The sequence below is a fragment of the Bos javanicus genome, chromosome 7 (assembly GCF_032452875.1).
Source record: "Bos javanicus breed banteng chromosome 7, ARS-OSU_banteng_1.0, whole genome shotgun sequence".
NCBI lineage: Eukaryota > Metazoa > Chordata > Mammalia > Artiodactyla > Bovidae > Bos > Bos javanicus.
Genome location: NC_083874.1, coordinates 10,502,473 through 10,517,569, shown reverse-complemented (window position 1 = coordinate 10,517,569; position 15,097 = coordinate 10,502,473). Strand labels below are relative to the sequence as shown.

Genomic DNA, 15,097 nt, shown 5'->3' with positions numbered 1-15,097 from the left:
GTATGCTGCATCTAAATTGATAATAAATAAACTTGCTATTTTAAGGTGTTGTGATTTGAAAAGTTATTTGTTATCACAGAAAATCTGATTACTACAACCCTTTACATGATGTTTTGCATTAATTAATATTGCTATACCAGCTAAATAGGCTTCTGTAGTGGCTAGGTGGTAAAGAATCCACCTGCAACGCAGGAGACACAAGAGACACATTTTCCATCCCTGGGTCAGGAAAATTCTCTGTAAGAGGAAATGGCAATCCACTCCAGTATTCTTGTCTGGAGAATCCCATGGACAGAAGAGCCTGGTAGGCTACAGCCCATGGAATCATAAGGAGTCAGACACAACTGAGTGACTGAGCATGCACACATCAGCTAAATTTACACCATAGGATATACACTTGTTCAAGTATGTATCTTCATGTGATGTACAAATGGAAATAAAATATTCAGAATAAAAACTAAAGCCTTAAACTATAAAGATATTTAAACATATATGCATAGGTACTTTCATCTTTTCTCCACTGATTTGATTACTAATTCATAGAATAATAATATAATGATTTATGAAAATTATAGTTTTTTTCTGAACTCAAATTATTCTTGCTTTGCTTTCCATAATTTAGCAAATCAAATAGATTTGTAAAACTGAAGAGCTACCTGTACTATATTTTCTATTATACATTAAAGAAATCCTCATTCTTCCTCCATCTCACTCTCTCTCCATTTTCTTTCATTCTCTCTTTCTCCAAATACAGGTAGAAATATCAAGTCTCTCCTTGACTTCAGACTATAGTTGGAAGCTACAGTAAACAAAACATCATGGTACCACCGCTAAAACAGACATATAGACCAGTGGAACAGAACAGAAGGGCTAGCAATATACCCAAATACTTTTGTTCAATTAATATATGAGACAGACATTGAAAATATACAATGGAGAATAGGCAATCTCTTCAATAAGTGATGCTGGGAAAACTGAATAATGATCTGCAAAAACACAAAATTAGAATACTTTCCAATATCATGTATAAAAATAAAGTCAAAATGGTATAAAGATCCAAACATCAGACAAATCATGGATCTCCTGGGTGAGAACTTAGAAGACTCTTTGACATAAATCATAGCAATATTTCTTTTTTTACTTTCAATGTGTCTCCTAAGGCAAAGGAAAACAAAACAAAACAAAAACAAACAAACAAAAAAAGCAAACACAAAACAAAACATGAAAAGATGCTCAACATCACTTATTAGAAGAGAAATGCAAATCAAAACCACAATGATGTACCATTTCACTCCAGTCAGAATGACTGCTATCCAAAAGTCTACAAGCAATAAATGCTAGAGAGGGTGTGGAGAAAAGGGAACCCTCTTACACTGTTGGTGGGAATGCAAACTAGTACAGCCACTATGGAGAACAGTGTGGAGATTCCTTAAAAAACTGGAAATAGAACTGCCATACAACCCAGCAATCCCACTGCTGGGCATACACACTGAGGAAACCAGAATTGAAAGAGACACGTGTACCCCAATGTTCATTGCAGCACTGTTTATAATAGCCAAGACATGGAAGCAACCTAGATGTCCATCAGCAGATGAATGGATAAGAAAGCTGTGGTACATATATACAATGCAGTATTACTCAGCCATTCAAAAGAATACATTTGAATCAGTTCTAATGAGGTGGATGAAACTGGAGCCTATTATACAGAGTGAAGTAAGCCAGAAAGAAAAACACCAATACAGTATACTAATGCATATATATGGAATTTAGAAAGATGGTAACAATAGCCCTGTATACGAGACAGCAGAAGAGACACTGATGTATAGAACAGTCTTATGGACTCTGTGGGAGAGGGAGAGGGTGGGATGATGTGGGAGAATGGCATTGAAACATGTATAATATCATATATGAAATGAGTTGCCAGTCCAGGTTCGATGCACGATACTGGATGTTTGGGGCTGGTGCATTGGGACGACCCAGAGGGATGGTATGGGGAGGGAGGAGGGAGGAGGGTTCAGGATGGGGAACACATGTATACCTGTGGCAGATTCATTTTGATATATGGCAAAACCAATACAATATTGTAAAGTTAAAATAAAATTTTTTTAAAAAGCTAAAAAAAAAAAAGAAAAAAAAAAGAAAATCTCAGTGGAGTTACTTTTTAATGGAGTCACAGTTATACAAAATAGACTGGAAAACCAGAGTGCTATTCAGTATCAGAACTGCCTAGAATGAGAAGCAATATATTATTTTAATTTCCTCAGTTCTCTTCACTTGGATTATTATATCAGTTTGTTGCTGCATAACAATATGTCCTAAGAGCAAATGGTTATTAATGCCCTTATTATCACATAGGAATATATGATGGGGTGAAGTTCTGAGACAGGTTATCTCTTCTTCATGGGTCTACTGTCAGGCTCTATTTCGTGTGTTAAGGGCGCCTCCATGATGTTGTGTGTGGTTGTAGTGCTCTTCTCTCTTGAGCCACTTTATGCCAATTTCTTCCTTTTATATATGTAGTAGTTGTTGAGTCACTCAGTCATGTCTGACTCTTTGTGACTCCATGGACTGCAGTGTGCAGGTTTCCCTATCCTTGATTAGCTCCTGAAGTTTGCTCAAAGTCATGTCCATTGAGCTGTTGATGCCATCCAACCATCTCATCCTCTGTTGACCCCTACTCTTCCTGCCTTCAGTCTTTCCCAAAATCAGGGTCTTTACCAATGAGTTGGCTCTTCACATCAGGTGGCCAGAGTATTGGAAATTCAGCTTCAGCATCTGTCCTTCCAATGAACACTCAGGGTTGATTTCCTTTAGGATTGACTGGTTTGATCTCCTTGCAGTCCAAGTGACTCTCAAGAGTTTTCCCCAGCACCACAGATTGAAAGCACCAATTCTTCAGCATTCTTCATGGTTGAACTTTCTTTGTGGTTCACCCTTCCTTATGGTTCACTCTCACATCCATCCATGGTTACTGGAAAACCCATAGCTTTGACTATATGGACCTTTGTAGGTTAGTCTTTAATTTACAGAAAAAAAGTGGTTTATCAAATGTTAACTGCTTTATTTTAATTTGACTGTTCTTATATCCATATAGGACACTTTGTTTTCTTCCTTAGTAGAAGAGATATCTCCCAATCTTAGGTGTGAATCAACTACATGGGATTTATTTACTACCTTGAATCATGCAAAACCAGAAGTTTTAAATTCTAACTAATTCATTGGAGTATAATTACATACAATAAACTGCAAGTTTTAAACTATACAATTTGTTAAATTTCAAAAATTAGCAGTACACACTACATGGTTCATTTTTTAGAGTTCAAAATGTGAACAAGCTTAATAGTAAAACTTAATTCAGGTGCATGCTGTAAGGAATAAATGAATGTTAGATATATATTGATTTATTTTGATGAGTCCAAAGAAAGCGTTCAAGAATAGCTAATGTGTGAATGTATGTATGTGTGTGCATTTGTACATATTGTTCTTTCAATTAAACACACTCACACATATGCATATATACATAGATTCATTCATCATCTCATCTACCATGTTGAAAGAAAACCTGAGAGAGAGATTGAAGGGTATGATATTTGAATAAACACAACCTAGAAGATTTAAAGTAGAATATATTACTTTAATTTGAATAAGGGATTGCTTTTTTACTACCTTAAATTCCCAAAGCCTTTGAAGTCAGAACCACATTTACATTATGTAACAAGAAATTCTCTATACCAGGTAATGGTATTGAGTATCTCCAAATTAACTCTAATTTCTTTTATTGAAAAGGGATTTCAATATAGAATGACATGCCAAGGGTGAATGATTTGAGAAGCTTAAACTCATTTCCTGGCAACAATATTTTCTTGGTTAAGTATCTGTATTAGATGCCTCCTGCTGCTGTAAGAAATTAACAGACTGTGACTTAAATAAACATTCTATCTTAAACCTCTAGAAGTCAGAAGCCTAAAATAGGTTTTTAATGGGTTTAAATCAAGACATCTGGAGAGTTTGGATCTTTTAAGATGTTCCAGGTGAGAATGAATTCCTTCTTCTATTCCAGTCTCCAGAGGACATCTTCATATATTGGCTTATGATCCTTCCTCCATCTGCAGTGCCAGCAGCACAGCATCTTCAAATCTCTGACCCCAATTTTTCCTCTGTCTTCCACATTTAGAGGATCATTGTGTTTACATTCCTGATAGCTCAGTTGGCAAAGGATCTGCCTGCAATGTAGGAGACTTGGGTTTGATCCCTGGGTTGGGAAGATCCCCTGGAGAAGGGAAAGGCTACCGATTCCAGAATTCTGGCCTGGAGAATTGGTCACAAAGAGTCAGACAGGACTGAGCTACTTTCACTTTCAAGGAGGATAATCTGGGATAATCTTCTTATCTTAAATATGAAAGTAAAGTGAAAGTGAAGTCACTCAGTTGTGTCTGACTCTTTGCAACCCCGTGGACTGTAGCCCATCAGGCTCCTCCATCCACGGGATTCTCTGGGCAAGAATGCTGGAGTGGGTTGCCATTTCCTTCTCCAGGGAATCTTCCCGACCCAGGGATTGAACCCAGGTCTCCCACATTGCAGACAGACGCTTTAACCTCTGAGCCACCAGGGAATCACATCTACTGTCTCAATTACCTTGTTGTGTAATAAATATATTCCAAAGTTCTTTGGTCTAGGATATGAAATCTTTTGGAATCCCTTATGCTGCCTACCCTAAAATCTTCTTTTTTTCCCCTTTTTAAAAATTATTTGGCTGTGGCATGTCTTAGTTGAGGCATGCAGGATCCTTTTTTGATGTGGCATGAGAACTCTAAGTAGCATATGGGATCTAGTTCCCCAACTAGGGATTGATTTCTGGCTCCATGTATTGGGAATGTGGAATCTTAGCCACTGGGCCACCAGGGAGGACGTAAAGTCTTTTTAATATATATTGTATTTGATGTCACTCAAGAGCTATAATATTTTAGAGATCTGGACACAATTATCATCACCTATGAAGTGAGTGAAAATGATTCTTTCAAATGACCCTTCCTTCATGGAGAAGACTAAAGCTAAGTGTACTTGACTCTAACACAGGACCACTGCAATGATATCCAAACTGTGGTCCACAGAAAAAGACCTGCAGCTTCAACACATAAAATTTTGCCGCAAAGGCAGTCCCTGGGCCCTCTAGAGACCTGATGAGTCACGATGTGCATTTGAACCACAAACCTTGGTGATTTGTGTACACAAAGAACCTATAGAAGTTCTGGTCTAAAGATAGATTTCCCTACCTTCTCACAGGCTGCCCTGGTGATTCAGATAGTATGGAATCCACCTGCAACGCAGGTGACCCTTTGATCCCTGGGTGGAGAAAATCCCCTGGAGAAGCAAATAGCAATCAACTCCAGTATTCTTACCTGGGAAATCCCACCGACAGAGGAGCCTGGCAGGCTACAGTCCATAGCATCGCAAAGAGTCAGACACAACTGAGCAACTAAACACGCACACATTCTCACTGTTGGCATTTGAGGCAGGAAAGGTACAGGGTGCTATCCTGCTGTATACTGGGGATTAGAAACATGCTTTGCTACTGCTGCTGCTGCTGCTGCTAAGCCGCTTCAGTCGTGTCTGACTCTGTGCAGCCCCATAGATGGCAGCCCACCAGGCTCCCCCATATCTGGGATTCTCTAGGCAAGAATACTGGAGTGGGTTGGATTGTATCATCCTTTAGGCATTGTCAAATATCCCCAGGGACAAAATCATCTCTGATTGAGAATCACTGCCCAGAGTTTGAGAACTGAAAGTATCTTGACCAATTCCAATCAAGATTCCATCCTTTACTTGGTTTATACCTTTAAGCAGAACATTAAATCCCTCTGAGTACCATTTCTGCAGTGTTGAATGGAGTGCTTATACATTCTAACTCATAGAACACACAGTTGTCAAGATTAAACTTGACAGTCCCTGTAATTTTCTAAACTAGTGCTACAGATCAGATCAGATCAGTGCTACAGAACAACATCTAAATACATATTTTATAATTTTAATATTTTATAATGAGGGGCAAATGACAGATGTTACTATCAGTAATAAATCCTTATTGCCTTTGTAAAACTTTCTTGAAACCAAAGATTTTAATATCCAAGTTTTACATTAAAGAAGTGGAGTTAGCCCCCATTTTGAAGAGAGAAATAGTAATTCTCAGATATTTCAGGAGTTGTATTGCAACCACTAATCAAAGCACTGAAGACCCTAAGGACCTAGTCAAGACATATGCCCATATGAGAAAATTTGAACTCAGGGATGTAATGAGGTTCTGGGAGGCCTAGCCTTTTGGAAGCAGAAGAGTTAAGTGAGAAGGAGTGATAAAAATTGAATTCACCTAACTTATAATGCAGTCTCCTAGGAACAGAGAATCAGCAGGAAAAAAATCCATTCTGTCCAGACCAATATCTCCCAGGAAAATCATGTATATAGAGGTTGGAGTGACAAGAAGAAATATGCCTAATGAGCTGCCAGAGGAAGCTGTAAATATCTCCTCTGCTGCAGTCCCTCAGCCTGTGCCACTGTGGTTGGATAGCACATGGTCCTCGCTTATACAGTCCTAAATCTGGCTGAGAGACCAATGTTGTTGTCTTGTTTAGGGACAAACTTTGGTCTCCATCACCAATTATTTAGGGGGTGGGGGATTTTGACCTTCACAGGGAAAACTTCCATGCAGAGTTTCCAAGCAGGTGAGTCTGCGAGCCCCACAGATACTCTGGGAGAGGATCAGAGAAGAGGGAAGCCAGGAATGTGTACCTGAGGTCACCTGAGGACCAATCTAGCATAGCCCAGAGGTCAGAGATCATTGTGGCTGTTTGCTGGCTTTCCAAGTAAACGTTGTGCTTGGAAACATGAGTGTAACTTTTAACAATTAAATCATGCTAGTGGAAGCCCGATAGAAGAAGGAATGGGAGTCCTAAACTGCTACCAGTAAAAGTAGAACACGAGTCCAGGAATCTTGTTGATTACCAGGACAAATAGGGTATTACCTGGAGGGTCAGACAGTGAGGTAAGGACATTTCTTTTTATTGTAAGATGGGATATATTAGATTCTGTTTTCACATGGAGGAGAAAGATCTAAACTGAAGACTGTTTGCAAATATACCCTTGCAACACCTGTGAATGAAATCTACATATTACAGTATCTTCTCTCACAGTGGGTATTCACATAAGAAAAAAAAAACAAAACAACAACGTAGTTACATAGGTGAAAAGATGTATGTCAAGAGGTTTACTTTTCAATTATTTTATTACCTGTGAGGCTGAATATATTTGTGGATTTGTTAGGCGTTGAGTGTTTCTCTACTGAAAAATATCTCTGTAACTTTTGTTTTACGTAGTGGTATCAGAGTACTATTATTCCTTTTTAAAATTTAATTCTTTGAAACAAAGAATAGCTTTTTAAACAAAAAACTGTGTTGATGTATGGCAAAACCAATACAATAGTGTAAAGTAAAAAAAAAAAAAAAGAATACATAAATAAAAGCAAAAAAAAAAAAAAAAACCAGAATGAAGCAGCATTAAAAAAAAAGAAAAAAAAAAACTGAACATCATTTAGTGCTTTTATATATGTATAGATATATCTGTGGGGATTGTATAGGCATTCATAAATTATTTCAGTCAAATCTGTCAGTCAAATCTGTCAAATATAGCATTCTCTTCATCACTTTTCAGAAAGAATTTGGGTAATTTGACACTGTGGCTCAGTTGGTAATGAATCTGCCTGCAATGCAGGAGACCAGAGTTCCATCACTAGGAAGGGAAAACCCCCTGGAGAAGGAAATGGCAATTCACTCAGTATTCTTGCCTGGAGAGTTCCATGGACAGAGGAGCCTGGAGGGCTACTGTCTGTTCATGGGTTCTCAAAGAGTCAGACACAACTGAGAGACTTTCACTTCCTTTCTCTGACATATAACAACATATGAGTTACATGCATTCAGCATGTTGATTCAGTATTTGTTTATATCACTAAATGATCACCACAGTACATCTAGTTAACATCTGTCACCACACATAGTTCCAATTTATTTCTTGTGATGAGAAATTTTCAGATCTGCGTCTCTTAGCAACTTGCAGTTATGCTATAAATTATTATGAAAATATGTGGAGTTTGTTAATTTAAAACTGCTTCCCAACCAAGGGTAACTGTGTCCTCCAGGGGACACTTAGTGATATGAGTGGACATTTTTCACTACCACACTGATGAATGGTAGATGATGGGCAGAGATGCTTCTAAACATCCTACAGTATACAGGGCAGACCACACCACAGAGCATGGTCTGCCAGAGAATGTCCAGTAGTGCAGAGATGGAGGAACTCTGAGTTAAAGAATATTTGTGCTTCCACAATCAAGAGCTGTCACAGGTAGTTTCCACAATGTTCTCCACATCACATTTTTGCCAGTAAAATTACAGAATTCCCCTTATGTCTGTGATGTCTGTTTAGAAGTTTCAACCTCAATCTATAGTAAGTGTTTTCACCAGGCTGAGGCTTATGAATGAGACTTCCTGGTGATTTTTAAACTATTAGTTACTTTGAGTAAAGATTCATATATTTGATTAGCATGTCAATTTTTATTATCATACATCTATATATTTTATGCCTATTTCTCAGCAGTTAGCTGCATTTTCAATGATGTTGACAAATTATTGGTTCTGCAATTGACTTTTGGTTGGGTGTTTTTGACCATAAAAATGTTAAGTTTTATAGAGTCAAATATGTCTTTCTCCTTGCTTCTGATTTTCTCACCTTAATTATGATAGTCTTCCCACTTATTGATTTTATGTGTAGTTTTTTATATGTTCATCTAAAGTAGACTGTTTACTTTTGGGATCTTTGGTCCCTTTTTAAAAGATGTGCTATATAAGGAACCACTTCATTTTCTTCCAGGTAGACAGCCATTTATGCCAAGTTTTATTCAACAATCTGGACTTTTCCAACCAAAAAGAAATATAACGCTCCTATAGGATAGTGTTCGTATCTAAGGGGACCTAATTCCTAATCATTCAACAAATAATAGCAAAGCATCTGCTATGTGCCAAAATTTCTGGGTAAATTATATGTTATATTCTCCTGAGTCAAAGTCTTTTCTTAATTAATTATTACTTAATGTTGTAATTGTCCAATGACTGTTATTATATATCATGTTTCAGTTTTGATGTTCCACTCAGTTTTATTTAATCCAATTATGCAAAATCACCCTTTATTTTTACTGTTTTTGCTATTCTTTTTATTACATAATTTCTAACTTTCTTAAGTGCATTTTTAAGTAAATGTACATATATTCACATATCTTTGGGAAAAAATGAGTGAACAATGCAGTTGAAGTCTCTACCGATATTGCATTATAGTGACAGAGTTGCAGTACAGTAGAGTAAAATGGTTTCCCTGGTGGTTCAGACAGTAAAGAATTTGCCTGCAATGCAGGAGACCTGGATTTGATTCCTGAATTAGGAAGATCCCTTGGAAGAGGGCATGGCAACCCACTCCAGTATTCTTGTCTGGAGAGTCTCAGTGGACAGAGGAGCCTGTGAGCTACAGTCCATGGTGTTGCAAAGAGTCAGATACAACTTAGCAACTAAGCACAGCACAGCACAACACAGCACAGACTACAACATAGTGTCCTCAGGTTTAAATTATGCACATACATTTATCCAGAATAATAGAATGAATTTTCATTTATAAGGCTTTATAAGTATGGTATGGAAAGACCTTTGTATGTTGGACAAAGACCAGAACAAGAATTAAATTGTGCCCACTGGATTTATTAAAAAAAATATTAAGCACAAGAATAATAAATAAAATATCTCCCATAAGAAAATAGGTCTTTCTTCATTCAGTATCAGATCACAGAAATATAATTTGTAAAATAATATGAAAAACACTTAGGACAAACAAATCTTCTACTGATTAATGTAACACACAGAAATTTTGTTGTATTCCATGTTTCCATTTTGATTTCTTAGTTTACTCCCTTTGCTTATTTTTCTCTTGGGGTATTAAATCTGTATGATTTTTCACATTACATATATATCACTGTTTCTGTCATTGGGAAAATATTTTTCTTTATGATTTTACCTGGGCATTAAGAATATGTAGCTGAATTTGCAATGTTCCCAAATGAAGGAGATTTTTATTAGTCACATTTTCTCAGGGGCACTGGAGGTCATTAGATCTTTTTCCTTCATTATATCTATCTGTCTCTAATACTTTTTTATATTTCTTTAAATACTGGGTGGTTGTTGTCATTGCTCAGTTGACAAGTTGTCTCCAATTTTTGTGACTCCATGGACTATAGCATGCCAGACTTCTTTGTCCCTCACCATCTCCTGGAGTTTGCCCAAATTCATGTCCATTGAATCAGTGATGCCATCCAACCATTTCATCTTCTGTTGCCCCCTTTTCCTTATGCTCTCAATCTTTCCGAGTATCAGGGTCTTTTCCAATGAGTTGGCTGTTTGCTTCAAGTGGCCCAAACAGAAAGGAACCTCAAGTTTATTGCTTCCTTGGAAATTTATGAAGTGGAATTTCTAGGTACCTTTTAAAAATTCTTTAGAAGAAACTTAATCTGATCCAACCAGCTTGAGTTGTCACCACTGATGGCCTAAGGAGGGTGGTTCTGGATGAGAAAATCATGACAGTAATACAGTCCAGGAAGCCACGGTGTGTCTGTACCTTGCAAAGTGAGAGCAGTTCTTAAAGCAGAAGCACCCGGTCATATATTAAAGTTACATAATAAGGTGAGAGAGGCCAGAACTCAGTGAACAGGTGGTACTAAGAGGATCTCCTTCAATTCACAGGGTGCCTTTGCAACTAAATTTCTGACGTGCTGGGAACAACATGGAAGGAAGGATTCTCTGTGTAGTGAAGGTTCAGCTGTAGCAGGGAGACCATGTTTTTCCTTAGCATCCCTGACACCATCTCTAATCACTCCGCCTCTTGCTTATTCCTTTGCCCTACTGGCTTCTTTGTTTTCATTTGAACATGTGGAACCAGCATCTTCCTCTGATCCTTTGCAGTGGCAGCTCACTCTTCCAGGAACACACTTCTCCTGTTATCACACTAGATGCTTTGCTCTCTTTCTTGATGTCTCTTCAAACAACCCTTTGTTTGCAGACCTTGCCTGAACACAGTGCAAAATAACTCCTTCTACTACTCTCTCCTTTGTATCTGGTTTTATTTTCTTCATAACATCTGTCACCTTCTGACATATTTTATAAAATATTTATTTTAATATCATCTATCTCCATTATTGAAATGTGGAGATTTGTTTTTCTGCACCCCTCTTTGTGCTTGGGACATGTTGGCTCTCAATACATGTTTCTCAAAGGCATTAAAACTTTAAAGTGAAAGTGTTAGTAGCTCAGTCGTGTCTGATTCTTTGTGACCCCATGAACTGGAGCCTTCCAAGATCCTCTGTCCATGGAATTCTCCAGGCAAGAATACTGGAGTTGATTGGCATCCCCTTTGCCAGGGGACCTTCCTGACCCAGGGATCTAAACCCTTGTAAATTTACTGAGAACGGGACAATAAAAATTCTAGTCCGAGATGAAATGAGGTATACCGTCAGAAAAATTCATATATATGCAACATATTAACATCAATTTCTTGCCTACAAAATAGAAATTATAGTATTTCAGCTATTTCAGGTATGCCTGTTTAAGTGAAAATTAATCATGTTGCTTTCTTTTTTTCCCAATAGTCACATTTGCTATATGGAACTGGAGAACAATACACAAATTTCAAAATTTCTTCTTCTGGAATTTTCAGAGGAACCAGAAATGCAGCCCCTCATATTTGCGATTTTCCTTTCCATGTACCTGGTCACTCTGTTTGGTAACCTGCTCACCATCCTGCTTGTCATCTCAGACTCCCACCTCCACACCCCCATGTACTTCTTTCTCTCCAACCTGTCCTTTGTAGACATCTGTTTCACCTCCACCACCATCCCAAATATGTTGTGGAACATCCAGACACATAGCAAAATTATCACCTATGAAGCTTGTGTCACCCAGATGTATTTTTACATATTCTTTGCAGGATTAGATGACTTTCTCCTGGCTGTGATGGCCTATGATCGGTACATGGCCATTTGCCAACCCTTGCAGTACATGGTTATCATGAGCCCCCGGCTCTGTGGACTGCTGGTGCTTCTGTCTTGGATAATGAATATCATGTATTCCTTGTTACACAGTTTGATGGTGTTGCAATTGTCCTTCTGTTCAGACTTGGAAATCCACCACTTTTTCTGTGAACTCAACCAGGTGATACAACTGTCTTGTTCTGACACTTTTGTCAATAACATAGTGATCTATTTTTCAACTGCTCTCTTTGGTGGTGGTCCTTTTGCTGGCATAATCTACTCTTACTTTAAAATAGTTTCCTGCATAACTGGAATCTCATCAGCTCAGGGGAAGTGTAAAGCATTTTCCACCTGTGCATCTCACCTCTCCGTTGTCTCCTTATTTTATTGTACAGTCTTAGGAGTGTACCTTAGCCCTGCTATTACACACAGCTCACACACAAGTGCAACAGCCTCAGTGATGTACACTGTGGTCATGCCCATGCTGAATCCTTTCATCTACAGTCTGAGGAACAAAGACATAAAAAGGTCTCTGAAGAGATTCTATTTGGGGATGCCAGGTATAAATTTGCCAGTTACAAATTTGCCAGTTACATGAAGGAAATGAATGTTTTCTTGATCACATGACTCAAAGACTGGGAAGCAGATATTGCAATGCTTTGATCTTTGTAGAATAAAACTTACTTCTTCTATTTATTTCCTCAGATTTCCCTTTTATTTTGATTCAGCTTCTTTATGCAAATTTTAGTAACTGTCTCTAAGTTTTTTCATCAGCTTGATATTCAGACAGTATATACTGTTTCCTACTTCAAAATTTTCCTAACTTTAGGTTATAAATGTTTGGAAGTCCCATTCTTCTGATGGCTCATCACAGATGTATTAAGAATAATTGCTTCTCAAAATGGTGATACCCTAGAGGGGTGGGATGAAGGGGTGGGAGGGATATATATAGTTATGTCTGATTCCTGTTGTTGTAAGGCAGAAACCAACACAACATTGTAAAGCAATTATACTCCTATTAAAAATAATTAATTAATTTAAAAAACTCATATGAAACCCCAAGTAATTTTCATTTGTCTTCCTGAAAGAATCATGAACCCTCCGCTGAATAACCAACAAATCACAGAAGAAATCAAAAAAGAAATCAAAATATGCACAGAAATGAGTGAAAATGAAAACCAACAACCCAAAACCTGTGGGACACTGTAAAAGCAGTGCTAAGGGGAAGGTTCATAGCAATACAGGCATATCTCAAAAACAAGAAAAAAGTCAAATAAATAACCTAACTCTACACCTAAAGCAACTAGAAAAGGAAGAAATGAAGAACCCTAGGGTTAGTAGAAGGAAAGAAATCATAAAAAAAAAATTAGGGCAGAAGTAAATGCAAAAGAAATAAAGGAGACCATAGCAAAAATCAACCAAGCCAAAAGCTGGTTCTTTGACAGGATGAATAAAATTGACAAACCATTAGCCAGACTCATCAAAAAACAAAGGGAGAAAAATAAAATCAATAAAATTAGAAATAAAAATGGAGAGATCACAACAGACAACACAGAAATACAAAGGATCATAAGAGAGTACTATCAGCAATTATATGCCAATAAAATGGACAACTTGGAAGAAATGGACAAAATCTTATAAAAGTACAACTTTCCAAAATTGAACGAGGAAGAAATAGAAAATCTTAACAGACCCATCACAAGCATGGACATTGAAACTGTAATCAAAAATCTTCCAGCAAACAAAAGCCCAGGTCCAGATGGCTTCACAGCTGAATTCTACCAAAAATTTAGAGAAGAGCTAACACCTATCCTACTCAAACGCTTCCAGAAAATTGCAGAGGAAGGTAAATTTCCAAACTCATTCTATGAGGCCACCATCACCCTAATACCAAAACCTGACAAAGATGCCACAAAAAAAGAAAACTATAGGCCAATATCACAGATGAACATAGATACAAAGATCCTTAACAAAATTCTAGCAATCAGAATCCAACAGCACATTAAAAAGATCATAAATCATGACCAAGTGGGCTTTATCCCAGGGATGCAAGGATTCTTCAATATCCACAAACCAATCAATGTAATACACCACATTAACAAATTGAAAAATAAAAGCCATATGATTATCTCAATAGATGCAGAGAAACCCTTTGACAAAATTCAACATCCATTTATGATTAAAAACCCTCCAGAAAGCAGGGATAGAAGGAACATAACTCAACATAATAAAAGCTCTATATGACAAACCCACAGCAAACATTTTCCTCAATGGTGAAAAATTGAAAGCATTTCCTCTAAAGTCAGGAACAAGACAAGGCTGCCCACTCTCACCATTACTATTCAACATAGTTTGGGAAGTTTTGTCCACAGCAATCAGAGCAGAAAAAGAAATAAAAGGAATCCAAATTGAAAAAGAAGAAGTAAAACTCTCACTGTTTGCAGATGACATGATCCTCTACATAGAAAACCCTACAGACTCCACCAGAAAATTACTAGAGTTAATCAATGAATATAGTAAAGTTGCAGGATATAAAATTAAAACTCAGAAATCTCTTGCATTCCTATACACTAATAATGAGAAAATAGAGAAATTAAGGAAACAATTGCATTCACCATTGCAATGAAAAGAATAAAATACTTAGGAATATATCTACCTAAAGAAACTAAAGACCTATATATAGAAAACTATAAAACACTGGTGAAATAAATAAAAGAGAACACAAATAGATGGAGAAATATACCGTGTTCATGGATCGGAAGAATCAGTATAGTGAAAATGAGTATACTACCCAAAGCAATCTATAGATTCAATGCAATCCCTATCAAGCTACCAACGGTATTTTTCACGGAGCTAGAACAAATAATTTCACAATTTGTATGGAAATACAATAGCCAAAGCAATCTTGAGAAAGAAGAATGGAATTGGAGGCATCAACCTGCCTGACTTCAGGCTCTACTACAAAGCCACAGTCATCAAGACAGTACA

The 15,097-nt window shown here is 37.3% G+C and overlaps 1 protein-coding gene across 1 annotated transcript; it reads left to right on the top strand.

Annotated features, from left to right (window-relative positions):
- Positions 1-11,720: 11,720 nt before the first annotated feature.
- Positions 11,721-12,707, top strand: LOC133251870 (olfactory receptor-like protein OLF4). The gene has a single exon (XM_061424625.1). The coding sequence runs from the start codon at positions 11,742-11,744 to the stop codon at positions 12,705-12,707; it is 966 nt and encodes a 321-aa protein (XP_061280609.1). The 5' UTR covers positions 11,721-11,741.
- Positions 12,708-15,097: the final 2,390 nt, after the last annotated feature.

Bases quoted from the DNA above. Each gene is read 5' to 3' on its own strand.
- LOC133251870 (XM_061424625.1), top strand. From the start codon at position 11,742: ATGGAACTGGAGAACAATACACAAATTTCAAAATTTCTTCTTCTGGAA.